The following is a 23,842-nucleotide window of genomic DNA, read 5'->3' as shown; positions in this document are numbered from 1 at the left end:
ACTTGTAATTTGTGGATGGGCCAACACAAATTTGGGGTTGAGCCAACTTAAAGTTTAGGGGTGGGTGAACTTGAAATTTTTTGGGTGGGCCAACTTTACACTTGAAGGTGGTCTAATTTGAAGTTTAGGGATGCCCCAACTGTAATTTAGGGTTGGGCCAACTGTAATTTGGTTGTGGGCTGATTTGAAATTTAGGAGTAGCCGCACTGGAATTAGGGGGTGGGCCTCCAATTTGTAATTTGTCGGTGGACCAGCCTAAATTTGAGGGTGGTCAAACTGAGATTTGGGGGTCGGCCAGTTTTCAGAGAAAGGAGCAGACAACACCGCAAGCAACCGGCATGCCTCTCTGTTGTAGACTATTTTCTAGTTGCTTGCGTTTTCCGCCCGCCTGTACCTTGCCTGCGACAAGCTCTCGCCTGCGTTCTAACTCTGCCTCCATAAGAGCTGTGTTTCGTATACTTTTCTTCGCCGCATTCTGACGTCTCCATTCCTGATGCGGAGCATATTCACAATATATTATATTCAAAGTGATTAAAAGCAATGAGATCACCCACAAATTATTTCCTGACCTATGATGCTACGCAACTGCCGCGATGTCGAATGTACCGGTTGCGTGTCGAGACCGTGTCTGACATAATTTGCGACATAAAGTTCCCGACAATAATTACTATATAGAGAAGTCAGATGCTGCGATTGTTGAGCCACCATGGTAATGGTGATTTGTACATGGATTTGTCTCATCTTTGTGCTAGTGGCTTGAGACGTTCATGTGGCTTTGTTTAGTACGCTTTATCCACCTTCATTGTCTTCAGTTTCAAAGCAGTCTATACCTGTGTAAATGCAGAAGACCCTATATGAACACGTATCACCACCATCATCATGATCATCGTGAGCCTATTTTTTATATCCATTGCAAGACGAATGCCTCTCCCAACGATCTCCAATTACCCCAGTCTTGTGCTAGATGATTCCACGAACGCGCATGATAGCTACTAATTGCAGCGGTTGAGCCTGCCGAAGTGGCGAAATCAAAACGTGCCAAGCGTCTCAACGCGCTCGCTTTCGCACGAGAATTGTCACAAGGGTTGTTCTATGTTGCTCTTTGGCGCGTGTGTCCGGAGCGTTACAATGCTTCTGGTCACCGTCCCCTGTGGACACACGATGGAAGGCTCTGTATGAGCTGCATGCGACAGCGGCCGACGCAGGCCGTGTTAACTCGGGCTTCTCCGTACTCAAGGACTATCGTGTTCTGCTCCGTCTGCCCACCGGGGTTGGACTGAAGATGACTGTCGTCCTGTGCTGCGGCCTTGCAGAACTGCTTTACAGAATCAACGATGTTCACAAGCCCTTAAAGGACGCCAATGTGATACGGCCAGGTGAGCGGAGTAGGCACCTACCTAATGTGACATCACGAACAACGCTATACGCCGCGCCTTCGTGGAATTCGAAGAGGTCAAAGAAGTGAGCGATGAGAAATGAAAAATTGCTGACTTTAAATACAGTTGACTCGACGAGCAGGGTTGTTCATCGTGTCCTCTGAGATGGAGTAAGCATCAAGCGCATTCCCCATCAGATGTGAGTGTGAGGAGGGACAGTGCTGGTTGTTGTTTCTGGTGGTGCGCCCACCTGCCTGAGATGACAAACCACATGCAGTGTGTGCATGCGCCACTAGTTGGTGCCAGTGCTTCCAAGCCTATATATTCAATAGTGCAATAGTGAGTAAAGCCTTGGGGCCATGTGCTCGCTAGGCGGCGTGGGTACGGCTCGTTCTTGCCTAAGGACGAAAAGATATCGGAACAAATATGCGGAACTAGATGAGACATGTGTATGCTGCAGGAAAGATCCAGAAACCACTCAGCACATCCTGATGGAATGCGACGGGATCCACCCAGCGAGAACCATAGGTAACGTGAAACTCCCAGAAGCGCTTGGGTTTAAAGTGGAAGGAAACATAAACAGATCAGCCGTAGAGACGATTAGAGTAGTAGTGAAAAAAGCGGGGAAAAGATGGATACGACCTGATCTCTTAAAATCATAGGCAGCGGTACAAGGTAAATTTTTGAAAAAGAAAAATAATAATGAGAGGTATACAAAAATGCTAGATAAAGAACATGTATAGTATACCTGATTAAATCAAGCAGGATAGGTGACTATTTGTCGCCGCCCCGTTTCCAAGGGGATGCCAATAAATCATCATCATCATCATCATCATCTTGCGTGAACGCTTCATGGTGTCAGAAGTGGGATGGCGATGCAGAGGTTTCTCGAAAATTTCGATTTTTTTGTGGGAGGGGGGATACCGTTGGAGATTGTTGTGGAAAGGGGGTGAAAAGTTGGGTTAAGTGTAACGCGATAACTGTCTCTCAATAGACAGTTATCGCGTTGCACTTAACCAAACTTTTCACCCCCAAGGTATTGGTTATATCTGTTTTGAGCGAAAGGCGGAGGGGGGAGAGCTTGAAAGGGCTAGCGCTCTTTTTACCACATTGCTTTAGCGAAGGCTGAACGCTTTTTTAACAAATGGTGACGGAAAACCTGTTAATCAGCAGAATTACACTAATTAACATTTTAAGCAAGCATACTAAACTACATGTCACAAGGGAGTTCGTCCTTGTTAGTGCATGTCGAGCTTATGTCGTTGCGCAAAAAATGCTACAACGAAGGTGGAGACAGGCCGGCACAGACAGGCGGGCACGAACGAATGCTGTATAGAAGGCGAAAATGTGTGCCTCGTTTGGCGGGATTAAAAATTTGTAGCGCGCAACTACCTGCCAGAGTGATCTGTCCAAAGTGACGACGACAAACAAGCACGCTTACGGTGCGTGAGCAGTGGGATCGGCAGCTGCAAGATCGCAGTCTAGCGACCATTTGTCGCGCCCCTGCTTGATTGAGCGGGCCCTGTTAAAATATAATTTCTGACATCAGGCGCTGACGTCTGTCTGGTTTTTCCTCACCCACAAATTTAAAACTATATAAACGCCCTCTGTTTCACTATTCACTATTTCGTTTCTTCATATTCACTATACACTTCTCCGTTTCACTATTATTTCCCGGTGTTTCTCGCATTTATACCAAAAACATCAGCATACGACAATGAAACTGCAGGTGATTCGCAGCAAATGCTTACGCATTATTTAAATACATTCCACAAGAGATTCTGCGTGTCATTTTTTCTCTTGAGGTTTCCAGGGAACCAGTGCCAAATTTAAAACGACGTCGCTATTTGTTGTCAAATAAGGTGTTTCGTATGTTACCGTCGAAGTTATGCTTGATTATTATGCTACGTAGTTGGGCCCCCTAAATTTCAAGTTGACCCACCCCAAGTTTTAGGTAGGCCCACCCCTACTATAGACTTCTTCATGCATTTTCTATGGCGCCCTATGTATCCCTCTGGGTAAGGTGTCACACTTTTCGCGTTACGGACATGATTTTCCTAACAAAGTTGCTAGGGTACTTGCCAAAGAATACTGAAGTGGTGCTGCCATAAGTCAATCTCCCGCAGCTGCGTAGTTTGACTTACTGTTTATCATGGTCGAAATAATAGAGTAAGATTAACGGGAACGCTAACTCCAACGTTTCCCGTAACTAGGGTCGCCGATAATTTTCAGGAATTTTTTGAAATAACGCACTGCAACGGTTTTCCTACAGGTGCTCAGTAGGCCTCTCTCCTCTCTTTTTCGCGGTTTTGTCTACAACGCTGTTCAGTTCTTGATTTCCCTATTCTATTTTGCATGGTTGTGAGCGCCAACATAGAGAGTTGCCTCTTTTATCAATCTGGCTCGCGGCACATATCCGTTGTATTCTCGACAAATAAAGATGGCGTCGGTGAGACATAAACGGCACTCACAGCGCCCCGTGCTAGATCGACTTTCCTGACAACGTTCAGTTGGTGGGCGTAGTGCCACTCTCAAAATGCGGTAATTAGTTTGTGAATATTCCACAAGGCATTGTTATCCGTGCATGATATACCAAGAAAGTTAATGCTGGCTTCCTCGCCGTCAGATATATTAGTGGAGAAGCTCGCGTGAACGATCCCCTTCGTTGTGCAGACGAAAGGTTGCAATGTCAAGTATAGGCGATGAGAAGTACAACGCTGTACCCAGAGTGGCAAATCTGAGACGGGAGCTTTGCCAGACGCAGTCAATGCTTCTTGTTGCCTTTTCATGTATGTGTCAATGTTCCTTATTTTTATTTGTGTGTAGGATCAAATTGCACGGATGTAAATAACCAATTAACCTTGTCACGGCCACGAATTCAATGATTTGAAAATTCATTGGTTTCATTGGGGATATTTCATGTATAGGCACGCTGACAATTTTAATCTGACACTTTTGTTCCTGCCTAAAATCAGCGTCGGCGGTAGTTGATATATCGATGTTTGGAAAGCGCTGAAGGCATGATGCTAAAATGAAAACTGCGTATACTGTTGGATATATACATCCGGGACGGCTATTCACAGCAGCAAATGGCTCTAGCGAGCCAAGATTATAAAGCCCGGCCCACATGGAGCGAACTTTCACGGCGAACTTCGTGCGGCCATCACCAGCGCGGCGGAACGCCAGCGTGCCGCCGCCGTCTGCACCCATATGCGGCGAAAAACAGGCGGCCGCCGCCGCCACGATTTCAGTGTTGCTAGAAACAACGTGATTCCATTCCCAGTAAAATGCTGTGAAAAATAGTTTTGTATACGACTGAACCGTTATTTATGCAATGGAGGCAGATAGGACGACTTATTGTCTAGATTTAATGTCCGTTTGCAATTTCGGTCATTTTTCATCAAAACATGGACTGGAGGACGCAGAGAAATCGCTGAGCTGGCCACGTTGTGCAGTGGCAATCGTGATGGTGATATGGTTAGTTCTAGCCATAGAGTTTCACACTATAAAACCTAGAGGGAAATGTGGTGCTGCTGCGCTGTGGTATGCAAGGGAATGCCGGTATATTGTGGATTCGGATAGGCATCGTTCTTGGAGAGCCAGAACGCCTTGAACACGCGCCTGGCTAGCACCGTTCCGTCTTTCACAATGATTCATTTCCTGCTAAAGCAGGACGTAAAAAACTGCTTTAGCTTTAAAAACATGTTTTGTTTAATTTTGAGGACATACTATTGGATGCACAATTCTATGAAACGTAAGAAGTATCAGCTGGCCGCTAAAGTTGGAGGGCAGACGACCAGATTCTCGCTCGCTTTGGAACAACTTGTCGTCTGTTCTTGCTTTTCTTCGCTTTATGCTGCATTCGTAGGTGAGTAAAATTTATTGAGAGATGTAATATGGGTGAATGAAAGCCTTTTATAAGCCTTTTATAAGACGCGTTATTTTTGTAGCCATATCCGCGTTTTAGACGAAGCCTCGTTCAACACCAGCCAACACAAGCCTCGCAGACACATATCCCGTCATTCTCATGAGGACACGGCAGCCCTTTAAGAAACTCGCATAGACGGTGGCGCCAGTTTACCCTCTAGGTGTTATAGTGAGAAACTCTATGTTTTCAGCCATTTGTAGTACGCGGGGCAAAGTTCGTATTTTTCCATCTTCATCAGAAGTACCTCATAGTAAACCGAGTTGAATGCCTTAGACACGTCAAAGTAGATGGTGTCTACCTGGCCGCGATTAAACACGTGAGGCCCACTGTATCCAAGAAAGGCACATCAATTTGATTCAAAGGATTGTCCTTTAAAAAAATCGTGCAAAGACGAGATTTCTTGTTTGAAATATGAACTCATTCATTCGTACATTTCAAAAACCTTTGCAAAACAACAAATTAGTGACACTGGTAAAAAATTATCGACATCACAAGAATTGCAGATTTAAATACAGGGTCAACTACTGACAGCTTCCAACGGCAAGGAAGAACACCAATGCTCAAAGGCAAGTTGACTAAATACGTCAAAACAGGATTAAAAATGTAAGCGCATCCTTTGATTATAAAGCTGGTAGTTTCATCTGCTCCTGTTGAAAGTTTTCGTTTAAGCGTGTGAATCACCGAAAAAATATCATGTTTATCGACACATTGATACACTAAGCAATCAGTGCAGTCATCAAATGTGATAACAGCGGTTGTGCTGCCTGGGCGCACAAAGCAAGAGCTAAAGTGTTCAGCGAAAGGCGATTTGAAACAAATACTGTCACCCATTTTCAGAAAAGCAGCGCACACCTTATATCTACTTCGCTTCCGCACAAAAGCCGAAAAAGAGTTGAAGTTCTCTTCAAGAAGTTTATGGTATTCAGCTTCATCACGTACATTAAGTTTTTCCCAATTTGTCTACATAATGAATATTTTTGGTACCACTACTCACTTTCTGATTTTACGTGCAGGTATTGATACCGCTGTTTGTTCTTCAAGTAATGTTTCAAATTGCAAGAAAACCTGCTAGGGAGTCTAGACTTCCTCGGATGACATCGGGGAATAATTTTTTTGATTAATCCTTGTACAACTGGTATCGGTAGCTCAACGCATAAGTCAACATTCCCGATCTCAAAGAATCGAGACCACTCATAGTTGTGAAGCACAGTGTACAACCCAAGGTTATCACCGTAAGCATATCTAAATTCTTCTGGTTTGACTTGACGCACTGGACCGACAGACAAAAAGAATAACAGAGAGGTAGCGGGCAATGAAACCTATCTACCAGAACAAGAGGGTCACGTGCCACTTGAACATGAACAATAGGCATGTTAGGTATAATTAGATCTAAAATGTTCCCAGCGCAGCTCTTCATCGTGTTATATTGACGTAACCCATGAAGTTAATAAAATCAATGCGACATACGGCTTTTTCTCGCACTGCTGTGCAATCACTGTTGACCAAACCAAATGTCCATTCTACATTAGGAAAATAAATGTCCCCGTAAATATGAACCTTGTACTTTCAAAAATAATTTTTTCCACAATATCCGAAAATATCCGTCCGTGCCCTCAAAGGCGTGTGTGAGGCGCTGGACTGATTTGTTTGTCTCATTTTTTGTACGAGTAGGGTCAATCAAGGCTCGTAGAACGTGCCACGTACGGGTCGTACCCAGTGAGCCTCGAAGGGAGTCGCTGAACTGGGCCCACTTTATTCGTGCCAGTTGCTCAGTATACTGCTCAGCCTGGATGGTGAGAGCTCGAGACGTCGGTTATGTTTTCGGGTCTTCCATCTACGGATGAGGCTTCTTCTGGATTCACACAGGTGCAGGAGATGGCCGTCCACTTATGGGAGTTGAGATGTTCTCTTAATGGCGGTGGTGCAACGGTCCCGAATTTTTTTAATTTGCTCGCACCAGTCAGTGAGGTTTGTGAGGTTGCCAATTGAATGTTCCCTCTCGCGACGGAAGGCGTCCCAGTTTGTGATGCGGGCTTGTCCAATGGAACGACGCATCGCACTCTCCGTAATTTGTGTACGGACAGTGCAGTGGTCGCTACTCAAGGATTCCTGCAAGTTGTCCCAATTGTAGTTTGCACTGGCACGGGTGAAGGTGAGATCGGGAGAAGTGTTCCAGCATACGCTGTGGCCGATTCGGGTAGGGTTTGCGGGGTCCGTAAGCAGTTAGAGTTGGAATTTTTCGGTGGCAGCTGCAAGTTGTTTGCCTTTGACATCCGAGCGATTGTATCCCCAGCGTTCATCGATAGCGTTGAAGTCCCCGAGGAGTACGAGTTCCTTTCGCTGGGCCAATTTGCAGGCCCCCTGAACGAGAGCGTGGAAGTCGGTAGATTTTTGTTTCGTGGGACTATATACATTGACGATTATGATGCTTCGCCTCTCGGCTTTCTTTTTGCGCCTGATAAGTAGCTCCACTATCACATGGTCGATGTTGGTGTCTGGGATGTTGGCAAGGCTAATTGCGGTTAACGCTTTGTTAATCAGCACGGCCGCTCTGCCTTCTGTCAGGATATCGTAGGACTCATAGCCTGGGAGTATGGGTGATGTGCCAGGTTCCTGTAGCGCTATGACATCTGATTGAGCAAGGTGTGTGTTGATGTATTGCTGGAGGAGGCTCCGCTTTTTGCGGCAGCCTCGGCAGTTCCATTGCCAGATTTCTAAAGGTTCGCCAATGGGTGGGGTTATGCTGCCTATGGCTAATTCGTGTTGTGGGGAGGTGTGGTTGTCGGGGTGTCGGCTTGCGAGGCCGATGTGAGGGTGAGGTCAGCGTGTGTTGATGCCGGTGTGGAGTAGAGTTCGGGGGCAAGCGATTCGAAGCTTAATCTGAGAGGGACTTGGTGTTTCGTGGTGCTGGAACAGCGGGTGGCCCTCTTAGTTCGTATATTACCGCCTGTTTCGGAAATTTGGGCCTCGAGGCGTGTCTCGAGGGAGTCAAGGCGGGCTCCGAACTGTGTGAAGTGGTGTGTGAAGACGATACTGAATTGTTGCGAGAGTTGTTGGGAGAGCACAGACAGCATTTCGCGTATCTCTTCGCGTGTGACGACGGAGTCTGTCGGGGTGGGATTCGCCTAGCCATATAAAGCTTAGCTTTATAAACAAGAAAGGACCTAGCAGCCATCAAAACAGACGAAATTGAAAAATGTTTCGAAGAATGTAATTGCAGATTAGACAAATGTATTAAGTGTAATGGAGAGTACTTTGAAGGTGATAAGGCTGTTTTGTAAAAAATAAATAAATGCATAGCTTTTCAGACATATTTCCGTTATATTTTGGGGACCTGGCCCCTCATGTGTATGTATTATTATTTATTAATCATGCCAAAACCACCATATATTACGTGCCAAAACCACCATCTGATTATGAGGCACGCCATAGTGATGGAGACTCCGGATTAATGTAGACCACCTGGGGTTGTTTTACGTGCACCTAAATCTAAGTACATAGCTGGTGCCAGCGGAGTGGCCAGGGGCATATTCGGGACTTTAGTCGCTTGAGTCGTCGACGCCTAGCCTGAACCAGCCCAACGCATGGCGCGTCAAGGCTTGGCATGCCCGCCGTCGCTTCAAAATTTCAAGAAGCCGTTGAAAGGTAGGAAACGCATTCACAGTCTTGTTGTTGCCTCCACGCATGGCTCCTACCCACAGTGGGGATCGACCACATTCGGTTGTTTAAAAGCGCATTTAACCAAATACCAAAGGTTGGTCAAGGCAGACATTCAACAGGAAGCAATAAACAACGAAGTGCTAATAGAAATTTGAGAGAGCCTATAAATAAATTTAGGAGAAAACAGTCTTGGCGAAGTTGTCGGCATAGTCCTGTCGTCGTCTTCCTTCGATTGAAGTCAATTACATGGGCCTGTGCCGATTTTTTTTCGTAAAAGAATGGGTTTCCTGCCAAGCGGAGACGCGCACTCCAACAAAAATTTACACCCAAGAGCCCCGTTGCCGGGGCGCAACTATGGGCTGTCCAGAGGGCCCACAATGCGGCGGTCGGGCATGGCCTGACTAAACGTGGGAGCGGCCCGCTGCGCGCTGAGTCGCGTACCTCAGGAGTTTCATTAAAGTTTTGCATCCATACATCCAACCCCCTAACTCTGCAGGTACGTTCGATTCGCCTGCACCACCTGAACCAGTTCACGAGGTGCTGCACCCTGCCATACGTTTAAGCGGTGCAGTAATGGCGACCGTTGAATCACGCCGTTTCAAAAGGTGCAGGAAGTGGTTCAGGCGTATAGGTGCGAAGCAGCAGCGCCGCAGATGACGCGGCACACGGGCAACGCGGGCACGAGCGCCGCTAAAACGCTGCTTATGCGCAAGTCTGGGCCGGTATTTTGTAGCGGTGCCTTTAATGTAATAATGCCTTTTCGCGCGTATCGCGCTTTGTCAGTGGTCGGAGCGACGGTCCGCTCGCGTTATCAACGGGATCGGCCGGCCGTGAGCGGTGGATGATAAGACTAGAGTAGTATAAGTCACAATGCCTCGCTACAAAATCGCGGCCCTGGTGCGTACTTACGCCCCAGAAGCCGATCATACCTGCAGTTCAGGACCTCTCAAACTTGAGCACTCCGTGCACGTTAGTCGGACATAATATAACGCCTGCACCGCGTCGACACCTTGGCATTCGTTTCGAGTGTCGCGCTGTGCCTGACCCGCAGAAATCGAGCTGCACAATTCCTGAACTTCTCGTGAACCGCCGTGAACTGGTTCATAGTGGCGCAGGCGAATCCGACGGACCTTACCTTTCCTGCCGAGAATGCTGTGTTACGCTGATAACGCGCAAACCTTTCGTGCCCGCTCGTGTGCTCTTTTGCAGACAGTTTATTCTCTCTCTCAAAGCGGTCGGCCATGTGGACAAAGTGTGCAGAGTGCTTCGTATGCGCTGTGCTTTCGACGTGCAGTTGGCGTTGAAGCGAGAGACTGCACGCAGATCAATTTGCTCGCTGTTGCTGCCGCAGAGCGTTTTTACAGCGAGTTTCCACGCTCATCGAGTGATATCTGTTTATGTTTACATGTGCGCAAGTGACACCATGCTTGTTAATCTAGTTAGTAAGCGAAGGTTTACGAGTTTATACCGCAGATAAAGCTGCTGTTCTTACTTCGTATAGCTGTCCACGTATTTGCTATTGCAATCAATGCTTTGATTCAGAAAAATGCGTCTCGGCAGTTGCAAAAGTGATAAACAATAGACGTTTTGTAGTAAATCAGTGCGCCATATCTTCCGATAGGCTTCAGACTTCCTGGATGCACTTGTACGCATGTGTGTCCGAGTTTCGAGTAGGTAATTTCTGTACCCGTAGTGCTTGTACACCATCGGCAGCACCCACAGGAAGACTTATGTTTTCTAATGCGTCAGCATAAGTAACATCTTATTACTTAGCGTGGTGACAAGTTGGCGACAAATTCGGTTGACAAGATTTTAAGAACAAAGGTTATTTGGATTTCAGTACCTACGCTCACGTCGATGTTTCGATACACCAGCACTGTTAATCTGCAGATGTTCTTTCGGAGCAGGAGGAGACTATGTTCCCGTATGACCGTCATGTGGCTCGTGAACGGATTGCTTATTTGGTTACCCACGTGCACCACCTCTATGATACATCGCAATAACGTTGCCTCGCGAAGTCATATAACGGCGAGACAGGAATTGATCAAGTTATAGTGTCCATCCCGACTGGGACCGCGGACAATCGCGTTTACCGGTGATTGCATGTGCCCTATGGTGTATATCAACCTGGACCGCTGGTCTCAGCAACAACTACCTCCGTGGTTGATGTCTCCCACAAGCCAGCCGAGTGCTTTACTATCTCGAACGTGGCTCCTGGTCTTCGTTGCATAGCTTAGACCTGTATATATTTATTTACTTTTATTAAATATTTATTTAACTTGTTTATTTATTTATTTGTTTTGTACATAATTCAACCCTACAAAGGCTTATCGCTGGAGTGATGGAAGAACAATCATTGCAAAACACATATTCTACATAAAAAACGAGGTCAGGAGCTGTCAATAGCGGCTTCAAATTTCTTCATTGACCGAGGCGTAACACCGGGCAACATGTTCCAGCGTTGGAGAAAGTGCGCAAAGTGTTTCGTATGCGCTGTGCTTTCGACGCGCAGTTGGCATTGAAGCGAAAGACAGCATGAAAGTCAATTCGCTCGCTGCTGCTGCCACACTTCCTCACTAGAGCGTTTTAACAGCGAGCTTCCACGGTCATCGAGTGAGATCTGTTCAGGTTTATTTGTGCGCGTGTGACACCGTGCTTGTTAATAAATGCGTTTGGGTGCTTCCAAAAGACAAAACAATAGTGTTTTTTTAATCGATCAGTGCGACATATCCTTGATAGGCCTCAGACGCTCAGCACTTAATCACTCAGCACTCTAAGTGCTGAGGGAGCACTCTGAGGTAAACCGCTGAGTACCCTCTTTCCTGTTTTGGTGGTCCTCAAAGGTACAACATGCAAGCAAATATTGAAATAAATTATGTTTAAATCTGTCAGCTTTTACATAACCGTGTACAACCATTTTCATTTCAGTTATTTCTGAAACTGCCCAAGAACAGTCATTGTCATTTTTGCTGAGTCATGCTCATGACTAAGTCTTCCATCATTATGCTTTAGTGTTTCCTTCACTTAGTACCCACGTCAGAATGCATTTCAGTGGTTCTTGACATGAACCAGACAGATTACTGAAATAAGAAAATCACAAAGAAAAGATAGACAATAAAGCAATCACCTAAAAAAAGAGCGATGAAAAGCAGCAGTTTAAGCAAATATGTCCGTGCTACGAAAGGATGAATTATAGGTGATCAGCAAACGAGTCATGGGACAAATGGAACGCATCTCAGGATAAAATCTATCACAACATTTTGCGGCTTTTGCATGGGGCACACGAAATCGCAGTGGCGTCAATAGCACGTCACAAAAGATGGATCCACCCACTGCTTTATGAAGGAACTGCATATCATACGCAAGTTGCCTGTCGTGAAGAGTATACACATACTAAGGTCGGCTAGGAGAGAATCATAGTTATGGAAACGATGGGGACCAATATAATATCATGAAGGTTGCGTGCGAACTTATGCTGAACACTTTCGACTCGATTGGAACAGCTAGCGCATAGGGATGGTCGATTAAATTTTTTAATCGATTAACGATTAATCGTTCGTCGGTTTAGCGTATAATCGATTAATCGCTTTCGATGCGGGGTTTTTCGTCGATTAATCGCTTAATGGACTTTTTTTTTTCGGGCGCTTTAAAAAGGCTGAAACACCGTTATCTACTCACGTAAGGAGCTATTTTAACGTTTGAAAGGTGGAACCAGGATAAGAAATACGAGCGTATAAACTTTGATAAAGAATAATATTTAATATGTTAAAGGTCTACTATAATTGCCACTAGTGACTAGTGAAGGAATAAGCAATATACAGGGTGTTCATATTGACACGTGTACTTGTTTATGATTCCCCGGTGACCGCTCTTCACTGGCTAACAAATGTTAAACGTTATCGCTCGGCGCAGGAAGCGCCTGCATGTATCGGAATTTCTCTCGAACGTTATCGATGCTTCTATCCGTTGTCTATTGTCACGGACGCTTATGTAATCTGATTGTATGAGCGACGCGAATTGTCTAGAACTTTCTGGAAGACGCGCGGGCACCAGGAGTTAATCTGGAACCTTCGATGACTCACGTATAAAAGCCGACGCGTTTCGCCGCTGATCAGATTTCGACCATTGCCGACTGTGTTCGCCGCTATCCTTGTGCTTCGAGTGTAACTTGCTTTTGTGGGCACAGGTTCGCCCAATAAAAAAATTGCCCCCACCTCCCCGAAGGGAATCGTGAGGAAATGCGAAGGCATTTCTTGCGCCGAGAGTACACGGCGTAGTAATTTTAATGGCGTAAACTAATGACGAGACGAGGATTTGTACCGTAACCATTTATTTACACATTCATCAGCCGCACGCGTTCCGGACCATGTCTGCGTCCGAAGTGCACTGGGAGCGCCTGCTCGAGACTCTGGAGCGGCTACGAGTCGGACCCGAAGGTACGTTCTCGGCTCGCCGTTGACGTCTCACAGCGGCGTATCGAGCACACATTTCCGGATCTTCGGCTCGGCGTTGGCGTTTCGCAGCGGCTTCCCGAGCACGGAGTTCGGTAACGGCAGCTCGCTTAGCTCGCTTGCGTTCGGCATCACGCGCTCTTCGCTTCGCAGCCTTGTCTTCCGCTTCTTCTCCTCCGGTTGATGATGACGTTGAAGCTACTGCAGTGACGTCACCTCCAGCGAGAGGTGTAATGCTCGGGTTGGATTGTACTACACTTCTTGCTAGGGGTACCGTTGCCGTCAGACATTCGCCTTCACCGACTTCTGCCATCGCCTTGAGAGGCGTCCAGCCAGCGAACGGTCGAGAGTGAGGCGCGCGCTTCACTCCATTTATATACGTGCGAGCGAGCGAACCGGAGAGTGGGGCGCAGGGAGGAGAGAGAGCGAACGGCGAGAGAAGGAGCGGCGAAGCACTTCACCTACCCTCTCCTACACTCTCTCCACACACGCGGGAGCTCCGCCGAGTTCCCGCGATGCGAGCGCCCTCACACGCCTGAGCGCGCTCCTCCTCTCCACTCACTCTCGGCTACTCCGCCCGCACCACTCCTCCGGTTGCTAGGGGCGAGGATAAGCGCGCGCGCCCGCAGCTGTTGCTATGGGAGAGGGAGTGAGAGCGGAGAGATAACACCTGCCGGCGCGCGGACACCGACAGGCGCCTGACAAAACACATGGGCGTTCCACTTACTTTTGTGCTTCAATGCATTTTGTAAAAATGTAGGTGGAACAACAGTGCATTTTTTACGCCGAGTATATGGATGGCGCATATCTCCAAAGTGGTGTCATTCTGGAAATTCATTCCAAGTGGATCATCGCCTGACAAGCTCACCGGCTACAATTCGTAAATTGCTATATGTGTCGTAAAGTAAACTACTAGGAAGTTAATTATTGATTTTTGTTAATTAGTTCAATATGTGTTTCGGTTTCTCGTGCTAATGTCCGCATCATCGAATAACCCAGCTCAATGATAAGAATTACGCTACCTGCCACAGGTGATTTCTAAAAATTCCGTAAAACTTAAAACTGAAAAAACTTAAAACTTAAAAACTTAAACTGTATGTTAAAAATGGCACTTACTGAGGAGGGTGGGCATGGAGGAAGGAGAAATTAGAAGAGATCATCGCAGCACGACTGACATGAAGAACTAACGGCACAACACGTGATCGCCACATCAGAGCGCGCGGTAGGTTTATTGCTGCCGGGTGCAAGGCAGCCGCGCAGCTGAACAGGTGCGCACCGATTTGAAACTATATACTGCGAACCAAACATTACCAGCCAATACGCTGTCTCTCAGGGTCACGTGCTGACCCTATACTGCGAGGTAAAAAGCGGCGGTGAGTTCGCTTGCCAAGACTTGCTGCCTCACGTAATGCTCTCTCCTGGTTTATTTCTTCCTCCACGGGGGTGGCCTCTGTCCGGCGCCAGGCACCCTGTGCGACGTGTGCGTAAAGCGGGGAAGCGCTTGGCCAGTTCGGCAGGACTCGGGAAAAGAGTTGACAGTCGCTCTCGGTCTTCTTTGCTCGTACTCCGCCTTCTATAGTATGATTTCAAAAATTTCACGCCACTTTAGTCACTGTCTGGAAAACGATTAATCGACCTGCTTTAATAGATCAAACCGATTAAATTAAATGTAGACATCGATGACGATTAATCGTTTTGCGGTGTACATTTAGTCGATTAATCGATTAATCGTTCACCGATATTACCATCCCTACTAGCGCAGACGCTATTCCAAGCTACCGACGGGAACTCGAGACGTGGTCTCACAAGAGCACAGGAAAGAGTGCGCAGACACTCATATTGACAAAATTTTCTTGTTGACCTTGAAATAGCACTAATATGTCTCAATGCGCGCAAAACAATTGAAGAGACATGCAACCGGAAATCGTGCCTTGAGTCAACAATAACACCAAGGTCTCGTACATGGGGAGCACAAGATATTTTTCGAAGAGTATAATTAAACATAACTGTGTCGTGTTGTCTAGTAATAGACAAAACAAAAGTTTTCTTAATGTTCAAGTTAAGCCTATTTATCAAGCACAATTTGTCGATGTTGCTAATGTCAGTTTGCAAATGGCGGTAGTCCCCCAAATTCTCATTTTACGGAATAAATTTTAAGTTATCCGCAAACAACAAAACCCTCGAGCTCATGACATGTATGTAGGTGCAAATCATTGATAAAAACTAGAAACAACATAGGCCCAAGGTTAGAGCCTTGAGGCACTCCCGATGACGATACAAATTCGTCGGACACACAGCCAGAAAATCTGATCAGATTACGGCGGCTGCCAAAGTAGCTTTTCAGCCATAGAGTTTCACACTATAAAACCTAGAGGGAAATATGGCGCTGCTGCGCTGTGGTATGCAAGGGAATGCCGGTATATTGTGGATTCGGATTGGCATAGTTCTTGGAGAGCCAGAACGCCTTGAACACGCGCCTGGCTAGTCTGTCACAATGATTCATTTCCTGCTAAAATAGCACGTAAAAAACTGCTTTAGCTTTATTATTACACAAAACATGTTTTGTTTAATTTTGAGGACATACTATTGGATGCACAATTCTGTGAAACGTAAGAAGTATCAGCTGGCCGCTAAAGTTGGAGGGCAGACGACCAGATTCTCGCTCGCTTTGGAACAACTTGTCGTCTGTTCTTGCTTTTCTTCGCTTGAAGCTGCATTGTAGGTGAGTAAACTTTATTGAGAGATAATATGGGTGAATGAAAGCCTTTTATGTAGATTTTATTTTAACACCAGCCAACACAAGCCTCGCAGACACATATCCCGTCATTCCCATGAGGGCACGGCAGCCCTTTAAGAAACTCGCATAGACGGTGGCGCCAGTTTACCCTCTAGGTGTTATAGTGAGAAACTCTATGGTTCTAGCCACCCTAATAGGGTTCAGCCGCGGTATCCGCGGTGTTGTGCTAGGTGCTGTCTAGCCGAGTCAAATGCGGCGGCAGGAAGTCGGACGCGACCGCGCCCTGATTGGTCCGCGCTGAAAGCCTTCGAGCGGTTGACCACCTGCGAACATATCTAGCCCGCCTTGATTGCCGGCGAACAGCCGCCGGCCGCCGGGCGGACACCGCGCGCGGCCACCATTCGCCAGCTTTTCGCAAGAGAATCGCCGCTCCATGAGGTTCGGGCTTTAAAAGGGTGCGAATCACGCTTCCGATGCCACACGTTGTTCAGCATAGACAAATCCCAGGGAGCTCGCAAGAAAACGACCGTGCGTACATCCCTGCGCACAGCACCTTCTATCCCGTGGACTTTCCTATAGCTTAGTACTATGGGTCGAATGGTATATTTGTCGCTTGTACGCGCATTTCTTGATCATGTGGCTTTATTTTGCAACAATGCATTTCTTTTTCCAATCTTATTATCTTATCCATCACTCCAAGTTATGCAGACGGTAACTGTGGTTCAGTGTCGTCCGATCCCATAAGGAGAAGCGAAATCACTTGCGTGTGAAGTGCATTGTTATAACATGCGACCCCCTGGGACTACATACCTTCGTAAGAACTTGCAAGATTACTTTACCAACTGCTTGAAAATTGCCGCTTTCCTGTTGGGCTGGCAATTCCGTGCACTCTATGTGAGAAACAAATGCACGGCTGCGGTCGCTATTTCGCGTGAGTAGATTCGTCGTACGGGTACAGAGAGCTCATTACGGCAACTGCAAGACAACGAGGCATTGCATTTGTAGACGGACACTGTCACGCTTGTACCGGTTCGCTTGTACCGGTTGTATCACTAGTATGCGGACTGGGCCATATCAAATCAGAGTCGCATAGAAAACATGTCCATTCTCTGAAATTGTTGTCTTTGTGAACAGTGTCGACACAGAAGCGAACAAAGAGTAACTACAGAACTGAAAATCACAGCCCCGTACGCCTGCCTACCTTGGTGCACAGGCGGGAGAGCTGCGTGCCACGGCGTTGCATGTAGGCTCCCTAATCAAAAAAGAAAAACGAAAATAGAAAACGCCTTCTGTTCCCGAAAAAGAACATTATCATAACGGCGACAAGTGTCATAATAAATCAGCGGTGATTAGGCAAAGATACAAGGTCTGCGAAAGAACGTTTACTGCCTCTATTTCACGACCGGCAGTGAAGCAATGGCGTCGTCTGGACTTTTACACTTTGCGTAGTCGATTGAACTCAATTGCAATAGCATTTAATACAGAGATTCTCCTATGTATTGGGCATGGGCAATTTCAACAAAACAATTATCGTTTCCTTTAGAGTCGCCCACGTACGTCGCCCGTTTGCATCCGAAGACATAGTTTAGAACAATTTGCTGTTAACATGGTCACATAGTTACACAGAGTTAACATGGTTGCTTGACGGATCATAAGTTCACAAGAACTTTGTTTCAGAGCGGCGTCTTTCTCAGGCTGCGCACTTTTATTTATAGCTTCCTTTGATGCACATCATATTCTTTGCAGCAAGTGCCCTCAATTAAAAATTATAAACTGTTAGCATTTAGGTACAAGCATAACTCAGCTTTCTGTAGAATTCTTATTGCGCGAAACAACTTATGATCGTGTAATACGGTAATTTGGCCAAATATCGCTACTACTTCAACAGTGATCACGGGAAAACTTGTTTACCATTGCAGATGATCCTTCTCCTTCACTCTTATTATTTTATTGACGTAAAGTTCTTAGAGCACTCAGATCTTAGCACTGGAAGAATAAGCTAAGCATACCGTTGCCATGCGCTTAGGTATAAGGGATGATTTCCACAATAAAGCTTGTAAGAGAAATCACGAGCACCTTGCAAGGATCAAAGACAAAGCTTAGACGAATTCGTGCTATTACATATTTGCTAACTTTACGCCCAAGTTCACAAACTGTAGCCAATATTTCACGGGATAGCCGAGACGCAAGCGTAGATGTGTAAGTCGCAGGCTGTTAACAAAGTCCTCGTGGCACACTCGTAGGAAGATGATGCAAGCTCTTGACCTGGTCCATCAACGACCCTACCCACACGTCGGATCGTACGTCGTCGGAGCCCTGGCGGGATTCGCTTTCCTCCGATTCCGAAGCGTGCGCATCGGCAGGGTGAGTGTGCTGCAACGAGCAGAGATAATGAAGACGTCCCTAGTTATAGATGAAACGGGAGAAAAGCTTAACTTTCGTGCGAGTGTGGGCAGGGCGGGGTCTTGACGCTGGATAGAAATTTCGCGATGGCTGTCGGTTTAAAAGTTCGACGACTGCGATATTCTGACGTTGGGCTGGTTGGAGAAGCATACTTTTGTTTTGTTTTGTTTTTTGCACTGTTATGGTGGACTTACAAAAAAGGTAGTACCCCACAGCAGCGAAACTTCACGTAACTACGAGTGAGCTGGTATGAAAGAAGATATTGTCATCCGGGCCCGGGAGCCGCGAGAAGCCACAAAGGAAATCAGCGAGGGCTTCTTGGGAATCTGAGAGAGTGGAAACGGGGGCTTGCTGCTCATGATTAGACGTACAGCGCAGTCACACGAGACGACCAAGAGTGGAAGCAGATACGCACAGCGCTGCACACCTCTGCTTCCGCTCCTGTCCATCTTGTTCCTGCGTTGAATGCGTAAGCGTGTGGCATCGCACTACTCTTGGTTGGACAGAATTTTTATGTTTTCGTAAAAGTGCAGCCTTGCGCATTTCTGCGGAACTGATTTTCCATATTAAGCGAGTTGCTAGTTCGCGCTCGTGTACGTGTGGTTTCTTTGCAGTGTTAGTGTTACTGTCTATGTGTAAGGCCCTCGCAGCGCACTTTGTTAAAAGTGTGAGACAGGGGTATATTGCACTTGCAATGGACTGTACTATAATGTTTACACAGCGGCAACTTGTTTCTCAAGTACTGTGCAACACTTCTGCAGGGTAGTGACATGGCTATTTGCACGTACTGTGAAAGTGCACTTGGCACTGATCATACTGTTACGGTGAAGTGCGTTTATTAAGGAAAATTATGAATGCGAGAGGCCTAGGGACTGATGACATCACAGTCCGAACTCACGTCGTCTTCCTTCACTTCCAAGCATCCCCACGTATCGTAGCAATACCCCTTTGCAGACGATGCCCACCGGGTGAGTCAGTTGGAGTTCCGGGGGTGAAAACGTTTAAGACGCGTGATATGGACGACGTTGGTCTTGCTTGAGCGGACGGCCAGTAGACAAGAGTCGGCATATAACGTACGTGACATCACAGAGACGTGCCATAACGACAAAGGGGCCGGTGTAATGGGCCAAGAACTTTTGGCATAGGCCGCGCTTCCGAAGTGGCGTCCATAGCCACACCAATGCGCCTTTCTCGTACGATACGCGCTGATGGCGCTCGTCATAACGGGTTTCAGAGCGTTCTTAGGAGGCAAAAGTACGAAGCCGGGTGATGCGCCGGGCCTCTTCTGCGCGGCAAAGTGTTTCGGCCAGAGAGTTTCGTCGGTTTCGGAGAACGGAAGGATAGAATCGAGAGCTGTACGAGGTTGGCGGACGTACAGGAGATAAAATGAGCTGTATCCGGTGGTCTCGTGTTTTGCGGTATTGCAGGCGAAAGTTATGAAAGGCAACACAGTGTCCCAAGTTTTGTGGGCGGAATCAACATACATCACAAGCATGTTCATGAGAGTTCTGTTGGTCCGTTCAGTTAAGCCGTTAGTTCTGCTGGTGGTACGGGGTGGCGTGACGAAAATGAGACAGAAAAACGGAGGAGCTCTTCAACCACATCGGCAACAAATTGCCGATCACGATCACTGATGGGATCCATGGGGGGATCCCACGAGGGGATCCATGGCGTAATATGATGAATGAGAGCATGAAGTGTGAAACTTCAGCGGCCGTTGCTGCACGAATCGCCGCACCTTTTGCATAGCGTGTCAGGTGATCGACGCACACTATAATCCACCGGTTGCCTGTCGTTGATCGCTGCAAAGGGTCGAGTAGGTCCACACAAACTACCTCAAACGGTGAAGCAGGGGGCTCGATGGGATGCAGAAGTCCTGGAGGGCCGATAGTTAGACGCTTGTAGCGTTGACACAGTTCACAGCTCGCAACGTACGCTGCTACACTTTGGCACATCTTCGGCCAGAAGAAGCGTTCTTGAGTGCCCAGAAACTTCCTGGAAAATGCCATATGTCCAGATGTAGGGTCATCGTGCATTTCTTGGAGCACATCACGTCGCAAGCTTGTAGGCACGACTAGAAGCAAACGGTCACCCTTGCCAGAATAATTCTGCTTGTAAAGAATGCCACCCTTTACAACGAAACGGCGTTGACCATTCGTTTCGGAGATAAATAGAGGAGCCAGACTGGTGTCGCTGCGTTGCTCTGTGCGAAAGGTGATAAGGTCGGGAAATAGAGGGTCAACAGCTGCTATAGATATTCATCGAAATTGCTTGCCTCAAACTCGGTCGCCGGAAAGGGAAGCCTTGATAAACAATCAGCGTCAGCGTAACGACGACCGCTCATGTAACACACTTCAAAGTCATATTCTTGTAATCGTATGGCCCGACGAGCAAGACGGCCGGATGGGTCGCGTAGTCCGGTGAGCCAACATAACGAGTGATGGTCGTTGACAATTGAGAATCGGCGTCCGTAGATATACGGGCGAAACTTGTGGACGGCGAAGACAACTGCGAGACATTATTGCTCCGTCACCGTGTAGTTGCGCTCTGGTTTACTTAAACAACGACTGGCATAGGCTACCACATGTTCTATGGTGTCATGCCGTTGAACCAAGACGGCCCCGAGGCCTATACCATTGGCGTCGGTGTGTACTTTGGTTGCAGCAGATAGGTCATAGTGGCGAAGTACGGCCCTGAAGTCAGTCCAAATTTGAGCTGCTTAAACGATCACTCGCATTCTGCTGACTATTGAAAAGGCACGTCCTTGTTGAGTAGACATGTCAAGGGGTAAGCCAGGTCGGCAAATTTCGGCACGAAGCGACGGAAGTACGACAAGAAACTTCACAACTCTCGTAGTGACTGCGGTTGGTTGAAGCTGCGAACTGCAGCGACCTGTTGAGGGTCAGGCCGAACGCCGTGCTTGTCGACAAGATGACGGTTGCCGAAGTGCCACTTCGGCAACCAGAGTCTCACGGTTGCCGAAGTGCACTTCTTATATTCAAGGTGAATGTAAGAACGATGTCAAGATGGCGATTGTGCTCGTCCAAAAATTACAACGTCATCAAGATAACATAAGACAAGTTTCCTACTTCAGTCCACGCAGAATAATATCCATGAAGCGCTCAAACGTGGCTGGGGCGTTACACAAGCCAAACGACATTACATTGAATTGAAACAGACAATCGGGGGTTACAAAGGCCGTTTTATCCTTGTCATCCGAATGCATGGGAATTTACCAATAACCGGACGTTAGATCCACGGAGGAGAAATACGAGGCAGAATGCAAGCAGTCAATTACGTCATCGATCCTGGGAAGCGGGTATACATCCTTTTTGGTGATAGAGTTGAGACGTCAGTAATCCACACAGAATCTCCAAGAACCGTCTTTCTTCCTTACAAGGATCACAGGTGCACCCTGATATCATCTCGACCGGGTGAGGTGGGTCGTCACCGCAGGAATCAGGAAACCACGATGAAGGCGGGCATCGTGATGATGAAAAATAGAAAAGATTGTATTCACTTCATTGGTACATGGTTTTGACTCTATCCGAGTCTCGAGCGGTTCTGATTAACACGGGGGCCAGGACGGCCTTAAATCCCCTCGTGGTGGCCGGCATTTCCTTCGGGGAAGTCCTCTCTCCGGTGGTCAAGTTGACGACCTCCTCGCCCTCGGGTCCTCCTTCTTGGTAGCTCGCCGTTTTCGTCTGCTCCGTAGAGGTGAGAGCTCTCTCGGGGCTGAAGGGGATTATCTCGTCACGGGAAAAGCGCTGGGGCTTGCTTCCCACATTGGAGAGATACAGATTCCAGGCATAACCTGCCGATGACTCCTTCGGGGAACTTGTGGTAGTGTCAGACCTCTGTCGGGCGGTCAAGTTGGCGACCTCCTCTCCCTCGGGTCTTCCTTCTTGGTAGCTCGCTGTTTTCGTCTGCTCCGTAGAGGTCAGACGCTCTCTCGGGGATGAAAGAGGATTATCTCGTCATGGGAAAGGCGCTCGAGCTTGATTCCCACATTTGACAGGTGCAGTTCCAAGCCGATCATAACAACCCCAAGGGCTGCATGACTCCTGAATGACCTTCTGCTTTAGCATTTCTTCCACCTGTTGAGAAATGATTGTGCGCTCTGCAGGTGAGACACGATACGGTTTCTGCAGGATAGGATGAGCAGATCCCGTGTCAATCACGTGACGAGTACGTGACGAGTACGCAGCCGCCCTTTGCTGCATCGAGCAAGAGCAAAGCAACAGGATTTAAGGCCGTCCTGGCCCCCGTGTTAATCAGAACCGAGGCTAAAGAGTCCTCCCCCCCCCCCCCCCCCCCGATCTAATAAATGTTTTTCTACCGAGAGCACCGTGACTAAGGAGCATTTCAGAGATTCCACTTGCATCGATGGCCGTGAGAGCACATGCACGCGTGAGAGCACGGGTACTGCCGCAGTAGCCGTGCAATATTCACATCACCTAAGACATGTCGTGAGATGAAACCATTGCGATTTTCGCAGGGCGTAATTAATTCTTCTGGACGTTAACAAAAGGCAACATATGTATAACCTCCGTCAAGGCTTTCTAGAACACTGTAACCTTGTGCTGTAAGAAAAGAAAGCGTTAAAATCGAAAGCGCAAAGAAAAGAAAACGTTCAAGGTACGGTACCAGATTCTTGTGACTTTCCTTCAATCTGGTACCATCTCTAATACCTTAAATGTTCCCTCAAATATGCATTTCTTCGTTCAGCAGCATGGTGCTCCAACTGCTCTAGACAGCAGTGACGGGCACTGTACTTAAATTTTGCTCCACCGTTCTCGAGGCTTACTATACATGTTGTTCTTGGCGTAAAGCACGGAACATGAAGCAAGGGAACAAGAAAAAGGAAAAACAAAGAGAAGCGCTAGAGATGGGCAAAACGGCTCACTTCAGTGAGCGGCTCGGAACGGCTCAGCTCACTGAAATGAACCGGTTCATTTGAACGGCTCACCGGTTCACTTAAACCTGTAACCTGTGTTATGCATATTCTATAGTTATGTGGCTTTGAAAAAAAAAACTATATATGCATAATTTAATAACCGTGTTATTGATATTTTCGCTATGTTTAGAGAATATTTTTACAGATATTAAAAGCGTGAATTTTTAGTTGTAATGAAGCTTTCTTTTCTGATATTGGGGATAAAATGCTTATGATACTGTGACAGGCAGAACGCGACGTACTTTTCTGAGAAAAAAAATATGTAACTTCATCGTCATTACAGAAGCTTGTCCATTTTTGTGGTACTTTAAAATCACATTTTGTCAAACT

At 47.0% G+C, this 23,842-nt stretch overlaps 1 protein-coding gene across 1 annotated transcript in view; it reads left to right on the top strand.

Moving 5' to 3' along the window:
- The window catches only part of LOC119444632 (nose resistant to fluoxetine protein 6), an 81,655-nt gene that overhangs the window by 42,738 nt on the left and 15,075 nt on the right, over positions 1-23,842 (top strand). Inside the window, exon 9 of the mRNA XM_049664676.1 lies at positions 18,396-18,516. Within this exon, the coding sequence (XP_049520633.1) occupies positions 18,396-18,516 (121 nt within the window). The remainder of the gene's footprint in view (positions 1-18,395; positions 18,517-23,842) is intronic.

The sequence above is a fragment of the Dermacentor silvarum genome, chromosome 3, assembly GCF_013339745.2.
Source record: "Dermacentor silvarum isolate Dsil-2018 chromosome 3, BIME_Dsil_1.4, whole genome shotgun sequence".
Classification (NCBI taxonomy): domain Eukaryota; kingdom Metazoa; phylum Arthropoda; class Arachnida; order Ixodida; family Ixodidae; genus Dermacentor; species Dermacentor silvarum.
This window is presented reverse-complemented; position numbering and strand designations above follow the sequence as displayed.